This window comes from Nerophis lumbriciformis, linkage group LG08, assembly GCF_033978685.3.
Source record: "Nerophis lumbriciformis linkage group LG08, RoL_Nlum_v2.1, whole genome shotgun sequence".
Taxonomy (NCBI): domain Eukaryota; kingdom Metazoa; phylum Chordata; class Actinopteri; order Syngnathiformes; family Syngnathidae; genus Nerophis; species Nerophis lumbriciformis.
Genome location: NC_084555.2, coordinates 24,537,501 through 24,553,621, shown reverse-complemented (window position 1 = coordinate 24,553,621; position 16,121 = coordinate 24,537,501). Strand labels below are relative to the sequence as shown.

Below are 16,121 nucleotides of genomic sequence, written 5' to 3'. Positions count from 1 at the left end.
GCATCTGATTTTATTACTGCCCTCAAACGCTTGCACTCTTTGCTTTGTGTGATTTGTGCAAAAAACGGCCACCTTCGACACGTACATCAATGCCATAGCCCAAATGACTCATTGTAGTGGTAAATGTTACGCTTTAGCCTCTTTCACATTACATGTAGCAAACAATTCTCTCTCCGCTTGCTCTCAGACATCACCCTTCAATTAAGGCTGCCACAGACCAAGCATTGTGCAGCAGCCGTACCCTCCAGTGATTTTCAGCCGCACGTGCATTTGGCTGAAATACTCAGCCGGGCTCCCTCCGTTACCTTGCATGTATAATTACCGGATATGCTGCCTGCTGCTGATAACTCTCCCAAACAATGTTTGAAGGGAGGAGGGGCCGATGAATTTCCAATGAAGTGTGAAAAAGACTGATTAAAATAACCATGTCAAAAGCCAGCCCTCCACTGTGTGCTGCTCTTGTGGAGCCCGGCTGGATCTGCTATGCAGATAGCTCGCTCTGTGCTTGAAACGTTTGTTTTTGCTTAGTTTCATTATGCTCGTGTTTGATCACAGTTTGATGGCACGTGTGTTTTTTTAAATATATTTATTATATTTATATATCGCTTTTCTCTCGTGACTCAAAGCGCTTTACATGTTGAAACTCTTTACCTAAGTTACATTTAAACCAGCGAGGGTGGCACTGGGAGCAGGTGGGTAAAGTAACTTGTCCAAGGACACAACCACAGAGACTAGGATGGCGGAAGCGAGGAACAAGTTGCTGGCACGGTCGCGCTACCAACCAAGCCACACCGCTTCACTAGACCAAAATATAAACCCCGTTTCCATATGAGTTGGGAAATTGTGTTAGATGTAAATATAAACGGAATACAATGATTTGCAAATCATTTTCAACCCATATTCAGTTGAATATGCTACAAAGACAACATATTTGATGTTCAAACTGATTGACATTTTTTTTTTTGCAAATAATCATTAACTATAGAATTTGATGCCAGCAACACGTGACATAGAAATTGGGAAAGGTGGCAATAAATACTGATAAAGTTGAGGAATGCTCATCAAACACCTATTTGGAACATCCCACAGGTGAACAGGCAAATTGGAAACAGGTGGGTGCCATGATTGGGTATAAAAGTAGATTCCATGAAGTGCTCAGTCATTCACAAACAAGGATGGGGCGAGGGTTACCACTTTGTCAACAAATGTGTGAGCAAATTGTTGAACAGTTTAAGAAAAACCTTTCTCAACCAGCTATTGGAAGGAATTTCGGGATTTCACCATCTCCGGTCTGTAATATCATCAAAGGGTTCAGAGAATCTGGAGAAATCTCTGCACGTAAGCAGCTAAGCCCGTGACCTTCGATCCCTCAGGCTGTACTGCATCAACAAGCGACATCAGTGTGTAAAGGATATCACCACATGGGCTCAGAAACACTTCAAAAACCCACTGTCAGTAACTATAGTTGGTCGCTACATATGTAAGTGCAAGTTAAAACTCTCCTATGCAAGGCGAAAACCGTTTATCAACAACACCCAGAAACGCCGTCGGCTTCGCTGGGCCAGAGCTCATCTAAGATGGACTGATACAAACTGGAAAAGTGTTCTGTGGTCTGACGAGTCCACATTTCAAATTGTTTTTGGAAACTGTGGACGTCGTGTCCTCCGGACCAAAGAGGAAAAGAACCATCCGGATTGTTATCGGCGCAAAGTTGAAAAGCCAGTATCTGTGGTAGTATGGGGGTGTATTAGTGCCCAAGACATGGGTAACTTACACATCTGTGAAGGCGCCATTAATGCTGAAAGGTACATACAGGTTTTGGAGCAACATATGTTGCCATCCAAGCAATGTTACCATGGACGCCCCTGCTTATTTCAGCAAGACAATGCCAAGCCACATGTTACATCAACGTGGCTTCATAGTAAAAGAGTGCGGGTACTAGACTGGCCTGCCTGTAGTCCAGACCTGTCTCCCATTGAAAATGTGTGGCGCATTATGAAGCCTAAAATACCACAACGGAGACCCCCGGACTGTTGAAAAATAAAGTTTATGAGTTTGAACATCAAATATCTTGTCTTTGTAGTGCATTCAATTGAATATGGGTTAAAAAGGATTTGCAAATCATTGTATTCCGTTTATATTTACATCTAACACAATTTCCCAACTCATATGGAAACGGGATTTGTAGTTTGGTTGGCTTCACAATGTTGTAGTTTGTGATGTTAAAGAACTGTGATTGCTTGGGAATTCACTGCAGGTCTTAATGGCCTGGCATCATGCAGCTCCTGGTGTTTTTCACCTGGTTCCCCCGTGCTCAGCCACATATGTTTTTACATGGCTTTTATTATGTGTGTATGTGTGTCGTGGAGGGAAATGGAGGTTTGGGTAGCACTGACTGTTTGAGCCTAGAATTATATGTTTTTTAAATGTCTTTGAATTTAAAGCACTGTGTGCTACATTTTATATGTATGAAAAGATCTATACAAATACAATTTGACTGATTGATTGATTGAATGGCAATATACAACATAAAGTGGCAAGAAACACGTCAATAATGAATAAAGCAAAATATGTTCTAGATCAAAAATCACTTCAAATTCTCTACTGTTCGCTAGTGTTACCATATTTGAGTTATTGTGTAGAAATATGGGGAAATAACTACAAAAGTACACTTCATTCATTAACCATGTTACAAAAAAGATCAGTTAGAATAATACATAATGCTGGATATAGAGAACATTCCAACTCTTTATGCATTGAATCGAAAATACTGAAATTCCACGACATTGTGAATTTGCAAACATCTAACATTATGCACAAAGCAAACTATAATCTGCTACCCAAGAATATACAACAATTCTTCTCGACAAAAGAGGAGAAATATAATCTTAGAGAAAAATGTAATTTAAAACATTTGTACGCACGTACAACACTTAAGACCTTCAGTATATCAGTATGTGGAATTAAATTATGGAATGGATTAAGCAAAGAAATCAAACAATGTACTAATATGATCCACTTCAAAAAACTCTTGAAACTTAAAGTGTTTACAAAGTACAAAGAAGAAGAACTATGATAAACATTCAAAATGTATTTCATCCATCCATTCATTTTCTAGATAATCGTATTTATCTCACCATATGAAATATAACTTACTTCATTAATAATTATTTATTTATTTGTTTATTCTTAATGTTATTAGTTATGAAGTATTTTGTGAATAAATTGAGAACAGGATGGGAACAAAAGTTTTAGCAACTGCTATGTAAAGGAAAAGGGGTAAGATTAAATAAGCTCTGCTTCTTTTTACTCCTTTTCGAACATGTTGAATAGAGAAACTGGAAATTGTGCTGCATGTTCAAAATAAACACAAACTCAGCTCAACTCAACTCAACTTAGGGCTTCATTATGCTACAGCTTACAGCGCTAACCAGGGCGGCTCACTTCTAGCCCTCCATACTGAAATCCCTTCCTACTGTTTCTGTAGTTTCTTGTGTGTAGCCTTATTGTATGTTCCTATTGTGAAAGCTTTTTTTTCTTAAACCGAGCAACTTCTCTTCTGATTTCAGAGCAACATGCACAATTAAAGTTATTGACTTGGATGTTGCTTCAGTCGCCATTGTTCACTGCTACTAAACAGGAAGCTAAATATCAACTCAACCAGAGTTGTACAATACTTGCTTAAAGGGGAACATTATCACCAGACATATGTAAGCGTCAATATATACCTTGATGTTGCAGAAAAAAGACCATATTTTTTTTTAACCGATTTCCGAACTCTAAATGGGTGAATTTTGGCGATTTAAACGCCTTTCTATTATTCGCTCTCGGAGCGATGACGTCACAACTTGACGTCACATCGGGAAGCAATCTGCCATTTTCTCAAACACATTACAAACACCGAGTCAAATCAGCGCTGATATTTTACGTTTTTTCGACTGTTTTCCGTACCTTGGAGACATCATGCCTCGTCGGTGTGTTGTCGGAGGGTGTAACAACACGAACAGGGACGGATTCAAGTTGCACCAGTGGCCCAAAGATGCGAAAGTGGCAAGAAATTGGACGTTTGTTCCGCACACTTTACCGACGAAAGCTATGCTACGACAGAGATGGCAAGAATGTGTGGATATACTGCGACACTCAAAGCAGATGCATTTCCAACGATAAAGTCAAAGAAATCTGCCGCCAGACCCCCAGGAAAAGAGAGCGGATGAGGGTATGTCTACAGAATATATTAATTGATGAAAACTGGGCTGTCTGCACTCTCAAAGTGCATGTTGTTGCCAAATGTATTTCATATGCTGTAAACCTAGTTCATAGTTGTTAGTTTCCTTTAATGCCAAACAAACACATACCAATCGTTGGTTAGCAGGCGATCGCCGAATTCGTCCTCGCTTTCTCCCGTGTCGCTGGCTGTCGTGTCGTTTTCGTCGGTTTTGCTTGCATACGGTTCAAACCGATATGGCTCAATAGCTTTAGTTTCTTCTTCAATTTCGTTTTTGCTACCTGCCTCCACACTACAACCATCCGTTTCAATACATTCGTAATCTGTTGAATCGCTTAAGCCGCTGAAATCCGAGTTTGAATCCGAGCTAATGTCGCTATACCTTGCTGTTCTTTCCGCCATGTTTGTTTGTATCGGCATTACTATGTGACGTCACAGGAAAATGGACGGGTGTATATAACGATGGTTAAAATCAGGCACTTTGAAGCTTTTTTTAGGGATATTGCGTGATGGGTAAAATTTTGAAAAAAAAACTTCGAAAAATAAAATAAGCCATATTTTTTATTAGATTCTCTCCACATATAATAGCGCCTGAATCAGACCGGAAGATTTCCACTTCCAACGCATGTTCTTCTGGCTACACTACCATTGAACCGGGTCACATGGTGGAGAAAATCTTTGTGTGTGCGTGTGTGTCACTGGAAGCTTTAATTGCCTAATCAGTCAGTACAGTGTTCCAAGAATGATACCAACAAATAGTATCAAGGTGTGCTGTGCAGTAGTCCAAAAGAACGCTTTTCCTCCCAAGGTGGTGTTGCTGCTGTCATCATCCAGCTTGAATACAGCATACATTCAGCTAGAAGTCATCAACACACGACAATAACACTTACAGATTATGCCAAATTTAACAATATAGGCAATAGTTGCATAATTTATATACATAAATACTAATAAATTGGGTAATTCAGTTGAAAATATTACACTAATATTTATACATTAATACTCAATGTTTTTGATGTATTTCTTTATTTAACATCTCCACAAGACATGTATTTATTTATACTATTCATTTGTATTAATTATTTGTATCCAGATTGTTTTTTATATTTGTATTGATGCTGTTTTACAGCTGTAACAACTTAAGGACTTAAGGTGCCATGTTTGGTCCGCCACATCAATCAATCAATCAATCAATCAATGTTTATTTATATAGCCCTAAATCACAAGTGTCTCAAAGGGCTGCACAAGCCACAACGACATCCGTGGTACAGAGCCCACATAAGGGCTCTGTACCATCATTACATGGGGCCTGCGAAAGGCTAGAAATAATGTGCATTTATAAAGCACTTTCTAGATAAATTAATTTCTTCTTTCAAATTTACCAGAATACTACATATAATTGCTTATCTTCTATACTTTAATAATACCTGCTCGTGCGACTAGATATTTCAAGCATTTTTATAAAAAATAAATACTTAAATATCTGCCAGTCACATTGACTTACTGTATCATTTCAAAGCAAATTGTCCATCAATCTCTTAGTAAAAACATAATCATTCAAACACAGTTGCATTGCAAATTCTGTAACGAGGCTAATATATGTTTAAATTCATATCATTGCTGTCAAATGATCATTTAAAAAAAAAACAGATTAATCACACTTTTGAATTTGGATTCATCATGATAAATAACAGGTTATTACTCACTTGCATATTTGAAATAAACCTAAAAAAGACCCCAATATTTGTACACAAATGCAATTTTATTGTCTGATTGTTATATTTAAATGTTTTGTTATTATTCTGTTTTACTTGAATGCCTTACTTGTATTTGCTCAAAATTTGGTGGCAATTCTATCTAAATTATTTTGGGGTGAAAATTTGCCAGTGAGCACACCAGTCGGAGGCTCATTGACGTATGCTTTGATCTGATCACTGGCCATGAAACAACCCAGGCCGCCTTTTGGGTAACCATCCACAGTTAGGGTAAAGTAGCTTGAGTAACCCAGGTGGTTCGGCCCCTGCCTTTAACCTTTTTCCGCACGGAGACGCGAACCCTGGTTGTCCGCATGTGTGCTGACTATGGAGCTAAAAGCCCAGACTGGCTAACTCTGCAGCCAGCACACTCATGAACCTTACTAATGTACACATGGTGCAGCCACACTGGCTGGCCTAGACCTCACTCTCATCCAGGTCACGGCACCACTGTAACACAGATGCTTCGGCCCCCTGTCTTTATCCCATTCCGCACAGGGATGCAAGGCACCTGTTACACATGTACGATCAAAACAATTTGCGTGATTAATCTGCATATATACATAATTAATGCAATCACTTTTTGCGATTAATCACATGAGTTAACTCAAATCCATATAAATTCACTGTTACATATGGCGCTCTGAGGTCTCTCTGAGGCCCACTTGTAACGGCTTTGAGACCCCTGATCTATAACAACTTTTTGAACTGCTTGATGTTTGTTTGTTCTTTTAAGAAAAAGCCGTGGCTAATTTATACACTGAATGAAAATGGAGATCAAGTGTTTGTCTTTTGGTAAAATTGGCAATATTTTCAAATTGTAATTCCTCTGAATTATCCACCTTGTGAATGTCAACCTACTTGTGGCTTTCGAGCTCATCCTGTATTAAATTACTTTTGTACAACACGTGTGCTGATACCGCAGCGCAGGGCAATGTACCAGAGCCGAGGCGCCTGGGAGCCTATTTGCCGGCAGAAGGGAGGGTTGGATGGCGTGTGGGCGTCAAGCTTCGGGCACCTAATCACAGCCACGGCTCCTGCAGCCTGCCTGCGTCTCCCTAGGCCCCCACCATGTTTGGGTGCAGAGAGTCACATGATATGCGGCCCTCATTTCCAAAGTTTTTGTTTCAGGAGGGCGCCACTTGAGCACAAAACGCCACCGTGACAGATTAGTCATCCATAAATGAGATCTCCCAGCTCTCCAGTTCATTATTTTTGGTGACACTCACCGTTTAGCTTCATCCGTCGATTTCTATATGACGCCTGTAAAAAAAAGCATTCCCTTCACAAATCTTTTGGGCAGTGTTTTTCAACCACTGTGCCGCCCTTAGTGTGCCGTGAGATAAAGTCTGGTGTGCCGTGGGAGATTATATAAATTTCACATATTTGGGTTAAAAATATTTTTTGCAAACCAGTAATTATAGTCTGCAAATTATGTGTTGTTGTTGAGTGTCGGTGCTGTCTAGAGCTCGGCAGAGTAACCGTGTAATACTCTTCCATATCAGTAGGTGGCAGCCGGTAGCTAATTGCTTTGTAGATGTCGGAAACAGCGGGAGGCAGTACGCAGGTAAAAAGGTGTCTAATGCTTAAACCAAAACTAAAAAAAAGGTGAGTGCCCCTAAGAAAAGGGATTTAAGCTTAGGGAAGGCTATGGAGAACAAAACTAAAACTGAACTGGCTACAAAGTAAACAAAAACAGAATGCTGGACGACCGCAAAGACTTACTGTGGAGCAAAGACGGCGTCCACAATGTACATCCGAACATGACAGTACACCTACTTTGAGACAAGAGCTATATTGATGCATGGTTGGTTATGGTTTAAAGTAATATTCAACAATTGCGACTTTTTACTGTCAACTGAGTTTAATTTTTGAATGATTTCTGCTGGTGGTGTGCCTCCGGATTTTTCCAATGCAAAAAATGTGCCTTGGCTCAAAAAAGGTTGAAAAACACTGCTTTAGGGGCCTCATCTGGGCTCAGGCGAATTGTGCTTCCTTTGTCCAAATAGCATCAAGACAGCCTTTTTTATGTGTTTATTTCATTCTTATTGGTAGACCGGTGTACAACTCAATAATTGGTGGTTATTAGTGATCTTGCTGCAAAGAGGCTTTTGCACCCAAAAGGACAGCAGCATGCTTGCTTTTATCTCATTTCACAGAATGAAAAGGCGGAGAGCCAGCGTGGAAAAGAACGCTGGGGATGGATGCATTTAATGGGGGTTGGTTATTGATTTCTTTAGTTATTTACCAAGAGCAGAAGCAAGGAACAGTGGTTACAATTAGGCATGCTTGATATGTTTGCCGTGGTTGAAGAGGACCGAGAAGCAGGAGACTAAAACGACCGACTCTGTGAAAGCGAGACAAAGGCTGACACAGATAACATCAGTTGAGCAGCAGCACGGGCCAGGTTTATCGCTCTAAAAAGAGGGATACCCACATACCCCTCCCAACGTCGCTCTCGCTTTAGCATTCCTTTCCAAAAGCTGGGAACCACTAACTGGGCCAACCCACATCAGGGATTAGCTATCTGGCTGCAGAGGACTTTGAATGTGCACACGGCAAGCTGTGCGCTTCATGTGGGAACAACTGTAAACACGCGCCGCAGCGTCGGAAAGAAGGACGACGGCGAGGAAGACGGGCGTCACTCCGCTCTTTGCACTGTTTCATTGGAGAGATTCTCACTGCAAGACATGTTACAAAGGGAATGTGCTATTGCTGTATTACACAGAGAATAGCAGTGCTGACGTTTGATACGGTGATTCGCTGGAGAAAGCAGAATAAGAAAGCATGTTGAATACAACAAAGAATTAGCAGCTGGAGACCAAAATCAACCAAATTTCCACAAAGTATGATTATTATTAATTAATCAAATATATTTACAGTGTAAAGCATTAAAAAAAATCAAAACCTTTTAAATATGTTTTTTTTTTACATTATTACAAATGGAATAACACCTTTACGCTCTTTTCACCCAAAATAGTAGCCTTGAGTGTGTTCTACTGCAGATTACAGTACTCATCAGTAGCCCAAAGGATCCATAAAGGCAGTCATTCGCCCACTATAACACGGCAACAACGTGGAAATGCTTCATCACATCACAGGGGTCTTTTCAAAGGGCCACTCAAAAGACTGGCATGTTATTATTCCAATATTATACTCTTTTGGTTTTAGTTTTAGTTTTGTTGTGTTTTCATTGGAAACATTCCATAAGGTGGTGCCATATTCCCATTCTTTGACATTAACATTACTAGTTTGAATGTTCCCTCACCTAGAGAAATTGTAGCACGAGAGCGTTTACAAGAAAAAAAAGTATACATTTTTTAAGTAAGAAAAAAATGAGGACACAAGTGAGAATTCAAAATGTGTTTGTACGCTTAAAATACTCTACATCAGTGGTCCCCAACCTTTTTGTAACTGCGGACCGGTCAACGCTTGAAAATTTGGTAGGAGGTGGGTTTGTTTTTTTGTTTTTTTAATCAAAAAATACAATCATGTGTGGTTACGGACTGTATCCCTGCGGACTGTATTGATCTATATTGATATATAATGTAGGAACCACAAATATTAATATTAACAGAAAGAAACAACCGTTTTGTGTGAATGAGTGGGTGAGGGAGGTTTTTTGGGTTGGTGCACTAATTGTAAGTGTATCTTGTGTTTTTTATGTGGATTTTCTAGTCCAGTTACCAATCGGGGGCACGTAGATGTATAGTGGGAAATTGTCAACACTGCATCTGCATGTGTAAAAAAAAAACAACGGCTCATAACTGTAAATCGGCTTTCATCAGTCACTGAAAAGCATCGTTCAAAAAACTTGATTTGTTCACGGACGTCATATCTCTACTCAAAAGTTGCAGCTATGATCATTAGCTGTGTTGTTAGCATGGCGTGTCATTCCACAGCTCTCCATGTCACGTGGAGTAGTGTTATTGACGTCGAAGATGAAGTGCATCTTGAATCAACAGAGTTCATATCTGCTTAGCATTGTCCGGACTGCTTCTGTTACGTTCAGATGTGGTGTTGTTGGTCTGGACCCCATGATGCAGAGACAACAGGCAAAGTGGAGGCAAAAATGTATTTAATAACAACATTAGTGCAGCAGGAATGTGCCAAGGAAGAATAGGGAAAGCTATGCACATTAAGGAATAATGCAAACAAAGCATAACATAATTACAAGCAATGATCCAAAATGATTCAGCCCAAGAAGTATCCTGATTAGCAACCAGAGACAGGTGTGTCCTGATTGCCACTCAGGGAGAGGTGAGGGAGCCAGTGCTCGGACAAAAGTAGTGGTGGCAAATGGAATCAAACAGGAAGTTGAATAAAATATAAGAGTGCTCGACAGCAAATAATACAAAATACAAGAAAGAAATAGTAAGGTCAGCGATCATCACAACTTTTGATAGCTTATAGCAGTCTTGTTCGCATTAAATGGCGTTCTGGTACTGCTGCGTGCCGCTGTTGTCTTTCGACAAAGCTCACATTAAAGTCTCACCAATGAAGTGTTTGAAGATGAAGTGCATCAAAAAGTTGATTTTTGCAGTGGAGCCAGCACTGATTTGCCACCTGTTCTTATTGTCACCCTTAATCCTGAGGAAACCAAAGAAAAAAACACCATTGGTGCACTGTATTCATATAAGACTATATATATATATATATATATATATATATATATATTTATATATATATATATATATATATATATATATATATATATATATATATATATATATATATATATATATATATATATATATATATGTATATATATGTATATATATATTGTATATACACTAGGGCTGTCAAAGTTAACGCGTTAACGTGTTCACTATAACCATATATTTTTTTACGTTTTTGGTGTGTGTGGCTGTTTCAAGATGCACAATAAGGAGGCACTTGAAGAAAAATGGGCTGCATGGTCGAGTGGCCAAAAAGTTCAATTTTGGTCTCATCACTCCAAATTACTTTGTTCCATAAGTTTTGAGGCGTGTCTCTGTGCTGTTTGGCGTAATGGAAGCGGGATACGGTGTGACATTTGAGCAGGAAATTGCTTTCTTCTGGCGACTCGACCATGCAGCCCATTTTTCTTCAAGTGCCTCCTTATTGTGCATCTTGAAACACCTACTCAGTGGCCTAGTGGTTTGAGTGTCCGCCCTGAGATCGGTAGGTTGTGAGTTCAAACCCCGGTCGAGTCATACCAAAGACTATAAAAATGGGACCCATTACCTCCCTGCTTGGCACTCAGCACCAAGGGTTGGAATTGGGGGTTAAATCACCAAAAATGATTCCCGGGCGCAGCACCGCTGCTGCCCACTGCTCCCCTCACCTCCCAGGGGGTGATCAAGGGGATGGGTCAAATGCAGAGGACAAATTTCACCACACCTAGTCTGTGTGTGTGACAATCATTGGTACTTTAACTTAACTTTAAACAGCCACACCACAATTTTTCAGAGAGTCCTGTATTTCAGCTGAAGTTATTTGTGGATTTTTCTTTGCATCTCGAACAATTTTCCTTGCAGTTGTGGCTGAAATCTTTGCTGGTCTACCTGAATCCCTCATTTTCCACTTCTTAATCAGCGTTTGAACACTGCTGATTGGCATTCTCAATTCCTTGGATATATTTTTATACCCCTTTCCTGTTTTATGCATTTCAATTACCTTTTCTTGCAGATCCTTTGACTATATATTTGCCTTCCTCATGACTCAGAATCCAGAAACATCTGTGCAGCACTGGATGAAAGATGCAATGGTCTGTCAGAAGCCCAGAAACTCACTGACCTTTTATACACACACATTAATTACAAACAAACAGGTCACAGATGAGGATTGGAACCTTGATTAGCCATTCAAACCTGTTTGTGTCAACTTTTGTGCATGCTATCAGATCAAAGTCACTGGGGTATGTTAACTTTTGATCATGGTCATTTGGGTACTTTTTTTGTCATTTTCATTTAAAAAAGAGTAAACACAGTTGTTTACCAATAAATAGCTTCACACAACCATTAAGCATGAGTGGAAGAAAGGTTTTTGTGTTATCATTCACATTCTCTGAAGAATGGCCAAGAAATCATAAATTCTCCCAGGGTATGTAAACTTATGAGCACGACTGTATATGTATGTATATATATATATATATATATATATATATATATCCGAAAATGGCTTGGCCTGCCACGGTGCTTCTCAGCTGCTGGCCTGTATGGATGGAACTCACTCCAGCTACCCCTGAAATCTATCACCCTGGGCTACAGGCAGGAGAAGGCAAGACTGGTGATGGAGCTAAGGGACTCCTCCGACAGGGCGGTGGCGGATGCAAAGGCCAGAGTCGAGACTGGAAGGAAGTGGAGGGCAAAGGAGGAAGTCCAGAAGGCGATGGGGAGACTGCAACATCAAGAAGTCGTGGGCATGGTCCAGACAGGCCGGGCAGGCCTTGGATGGAGTAAACCACCCATCCTATGGTCCAAGGCAGGTAGGAAAGAGAGGAAGGACCTTGTTGTTGCTGAGGTCACCAGGATTGAACAGGAGGAGCTCAGAGTAAGGTCTGTGGCACAGGGGCAGCAGGGGAGGTGGACAACTTGGGAGGGTGTCTCGAACCGAGCAATCAGCTGGGCAGATTTCTGGAAGCTGCCACAGGCTCGGCTCAGTTTCTTCATCAGGGCAACATATGACACCCTCCCGAGCCCAAAAAACCTCCACCAATGGCTTGGCACAGAGCAATCCTGCGACCTCTGCGGGACCATCAATGCCTCACTCCAGCACGTTCTGTCAGGTTGCAAAATGGCGCTGACACAGGGTCGGCTCAGATGGCGGCACGACCAAGTGCTCAGCAAGCTGGCAGAGGTGCTGGAGAAAAGTCGGCAGGAGGCAAACAAACAGAGTCCAGCAGAAAGCCAATGCAGGATCCACTTCCTAAGGCAGGGGGAACCTGCGACACATTCCAGCAAGAGAACACCCGCCAAGCTATTAACACCAGGGGCGGCGTGGAAGATGGAAGTGGACCTGGGCAGGCAGCTCCAGTTCCCACAGGAGATATGCAGCACCACCTTAAGACCAGATGTTGTGCTGTGGTCTGCAGCTCTGAAGTCAGTAGTACTGATTGAGCTGACAGTGCCATGGGAGGAGGGACTGGAAGCTGCCTACGAGAGAAAGAAGGCAAAGTATGCAGACCTGGTCGCGGACTGCAGAGAAAGTGGATGGAGGGTGAGACTGTATCCGGTGGAAGTGGGAGCCAGAGGCTTTGTGGGCAGATCAACATCACGTCTGCTCAAGGACCTGGGAATACGTGGAGCCACCCTGAGCAGATCCACCAAGGAGCTCTCAGAAGTAGCAGGAAAAGCTAGCCACTGGCTCTGGCTCAAACGACGCGACAAGGCTTGGGGAGCAGTATCCAAGTAGGTTTTGCTGCAGGGGGTGTCAGGGAGACGTCCCTGTTCACTGCCCCGCCACGGGGAGATGTTCTGGGCTAAGGGGCGAAACATCAATGAGAGGTGGTCCCCAGCTGAAGACCCTGCAGCAAAACCTTTTCTGGTATGCGGTCAGGTTTAGGCCTGCCTCAGGGAAGAGGACGTCCCTGCCATGCACAGTCCACCACAGGCACCGGTGGAGGTGCGACAGGCCTAAGGCCCAGCGGCAAGACCACCTTGCTGTAATTAAAATATATATATATATATATGCATATACATACACATATATATATATATATATATATATATATATATATATATATATATATATATACTGTATGTATATATATATATGAAAATATATATGCACATATATATAAATATATATATATATATATATATATATATATATATATATATATATATATATATATATATATATATATATATATATACGTTGTAAAGACTGTACTTCATACAACAAGATTAAAGGCAGTGAGGACATGGAAGTAAACAAACATAAATATTGAGCATCGAATACTCCACTGGCTGCCATCAACTATCATTTTTCCTTATTTTATGGTAAATGCACCTCTAATGAAATATATTGAACCATATTTAATGATGTCCGCTTTTGCTATCATTTTGATTTATTGCAGGTGCTTTTGCTATTGTTTTCTACTGCAGAAGTGTTGCTTGGGTAAGAAAAAAAAAGATACATCTTCCCAGTACTGCATGTAACAATGAGTACAGCAATCTACAATATTGGTTACCCTTTTTTTTTTAATTATGTAAATGCTGTCAAGTGTGAGTTTCAGATTTATATCTGCATATGATCAAAAACTGAAGAAAATAACATTAGATTAATTTTTTTTTTTTTTTATAAATATGTATCTAGTGTGCTATTTTACTTCTGTATTGGTTTGAGAAGTAGCATGACCTGAATAAGAAGGCAATGCTCTTTTGTCTCTCTCCTCCACCTGTGGACAGCACTGTAGAGTAAAAGTCAATGCCATTAAAAAGGGAGCTGAAGACTGTTATTATCATTAAGAAATGTGCATAATTTCAAAGACCCTTGCAACGTGCTCGCTTGCTCCCCCTCCATCTGGCTCTCGTTCCTCCTTTGCTCCCGTCTTCTTTTGTTCTATATCCATTAGAGTCGTCCTTGACTAGCGAGGGAGTGAGCGCATTGCCGCCTTCCCTGTGGTTGAGACGAGCCAGTCGAAAGCTCCCCTCGCCCTCCTGTTGTGGTTAGAATAGTAGCAGGGACATGGGGGAGATGGTCAAGGAGGATAGAGGAGGAAAACCTTTTTCAGTTGAGCAAACATCTTCCTTAAGCCACAGAGAGCTGTGAATGAGATAGGATAGGTATTAGCAGGAAGCTGGCTTGAAAAGTGGATCTTGTATGGACAGACATTCTATAGAAATATATTGTCTGCCATAAGGCGACGCTTCAGAGCAATGTTTTCTAACATTGATTGAACCATTACATTCCAAAAATGTCACACCACATGGAAAACATATACTGAATAGGAATTATCTATATCACAATATATATACATGTACATATACATAAATATATATATATATATATAATGATATATTATTTGGCATGTAAGCTATAATAGAAGCATTTCAAAATGGATTACAAAGGCTCCTAATTTAGCTCTGACGTGTGGGGTAACATATCATAATTTTCGGTTGTGTTATTTTCTCAAAACTTTTACTAATCTATTTACTAATTTACTTTTAATATTTGATTTTTTTCTGTTGTAAAATGTACATTTTACCTGTATATGTAGCATGTAGCCATGTTGTATGTGTCATGTGTCATGATCCGTGGTCTGGATCATGTTTTTGTATTTTCTGTTAGTTTTGGACTCCTTTAGTTCCTGTTTGTGACACCTCTGAGTTTAGTTTGGTTGCCATGGCTGCTTATTGTTTTCACCTGCCTCTGGTGTTCGGGACGCTCACCTGTCTCTAATCAGAGCCTTATTTAAGCCTGCCTTTGCCGGTCAATCGGCCTGGCGTCATTGTTCGCTTCATGCCTTGTCTACGTAAGTCTTGTTTATTTCATGCCACAGTTTTGTGAATGTTTCATGTCCATAGTTCTAGCCTTATCTTCCGCGTGCGATAGGCACGCTTGCCTTTGTTGTTTGCCTGTTATTTTGTAAGTTGGATGATTTATGAGAATAAATCATATCATACCTTCACGCTTTCGTCCGGAGTTGTCCGTTCTGCATTCCTGGGAGAACGACCTTGCAGTGAGCTGTGAACCCTTGCGTGACAGAATGTAACCATTTATATACTTTACATGTGCATGTACATCTACACTTCTGTTAAAATGTTTTGAGCAGTTATTTTTCTGTTGTTTGGATACTTTACATTACTTTTGGGCAATACTACAAATATGGGCATCCATCCAATACCAAGTACTTACACGGGCAGTATTGGCCATACCAATGTTAATACTTAAAAACTTTAATCGGACAAAAGCACTGGATGGCAGTGTAACAATATCAATTAATATTTAAATTTACATTTCCTTATTCCCTTTTATTACAGAAAAATGTATAATCAAGTCAATAGTGCAAAATAACTAAACAAAAGAAATAATAACTATTAGCTTTTGGTCATTGAGTTTTTAAATAATAACAAAAACAACCAACAAAATATTGGGATAATAAAATATATTGATCTAATCACTGTAGTATTGACCATAAACTGATACTATATTCG

The 16,121-nt window shown here is 40.3% G+C and overlaps 1 protein-coding gene across 2 annotated transcripts in view; it reads left to right on the top strand.

Annotated features, from left to right (window-relative positions):
• The first annotated feature begins 12,208 nt into the window (after window positions 1-12,208).
• myt1lb (myelin transcription factor 1-like, b) overlaps window positions 12,209-16,121 on the top strand; it is a 318,608-nt gene continuing 314,695 nt past the window's right edge. For both annotated transcript variants that reach the window (XM_061968516.2, XM_061968515.2), the window contains exon 1: window positions 12,209-12,448. In XM_061968516.2, coding sequence (XP_061824500.1) covers window positions 12,253-12,448 — 196 coding nt within the window. In that variant the 5' untranslated portion in view covers window positions 12,209-12,252. The remainder of the gene's footprint in view (window positions 12,449-16,121) is intronic.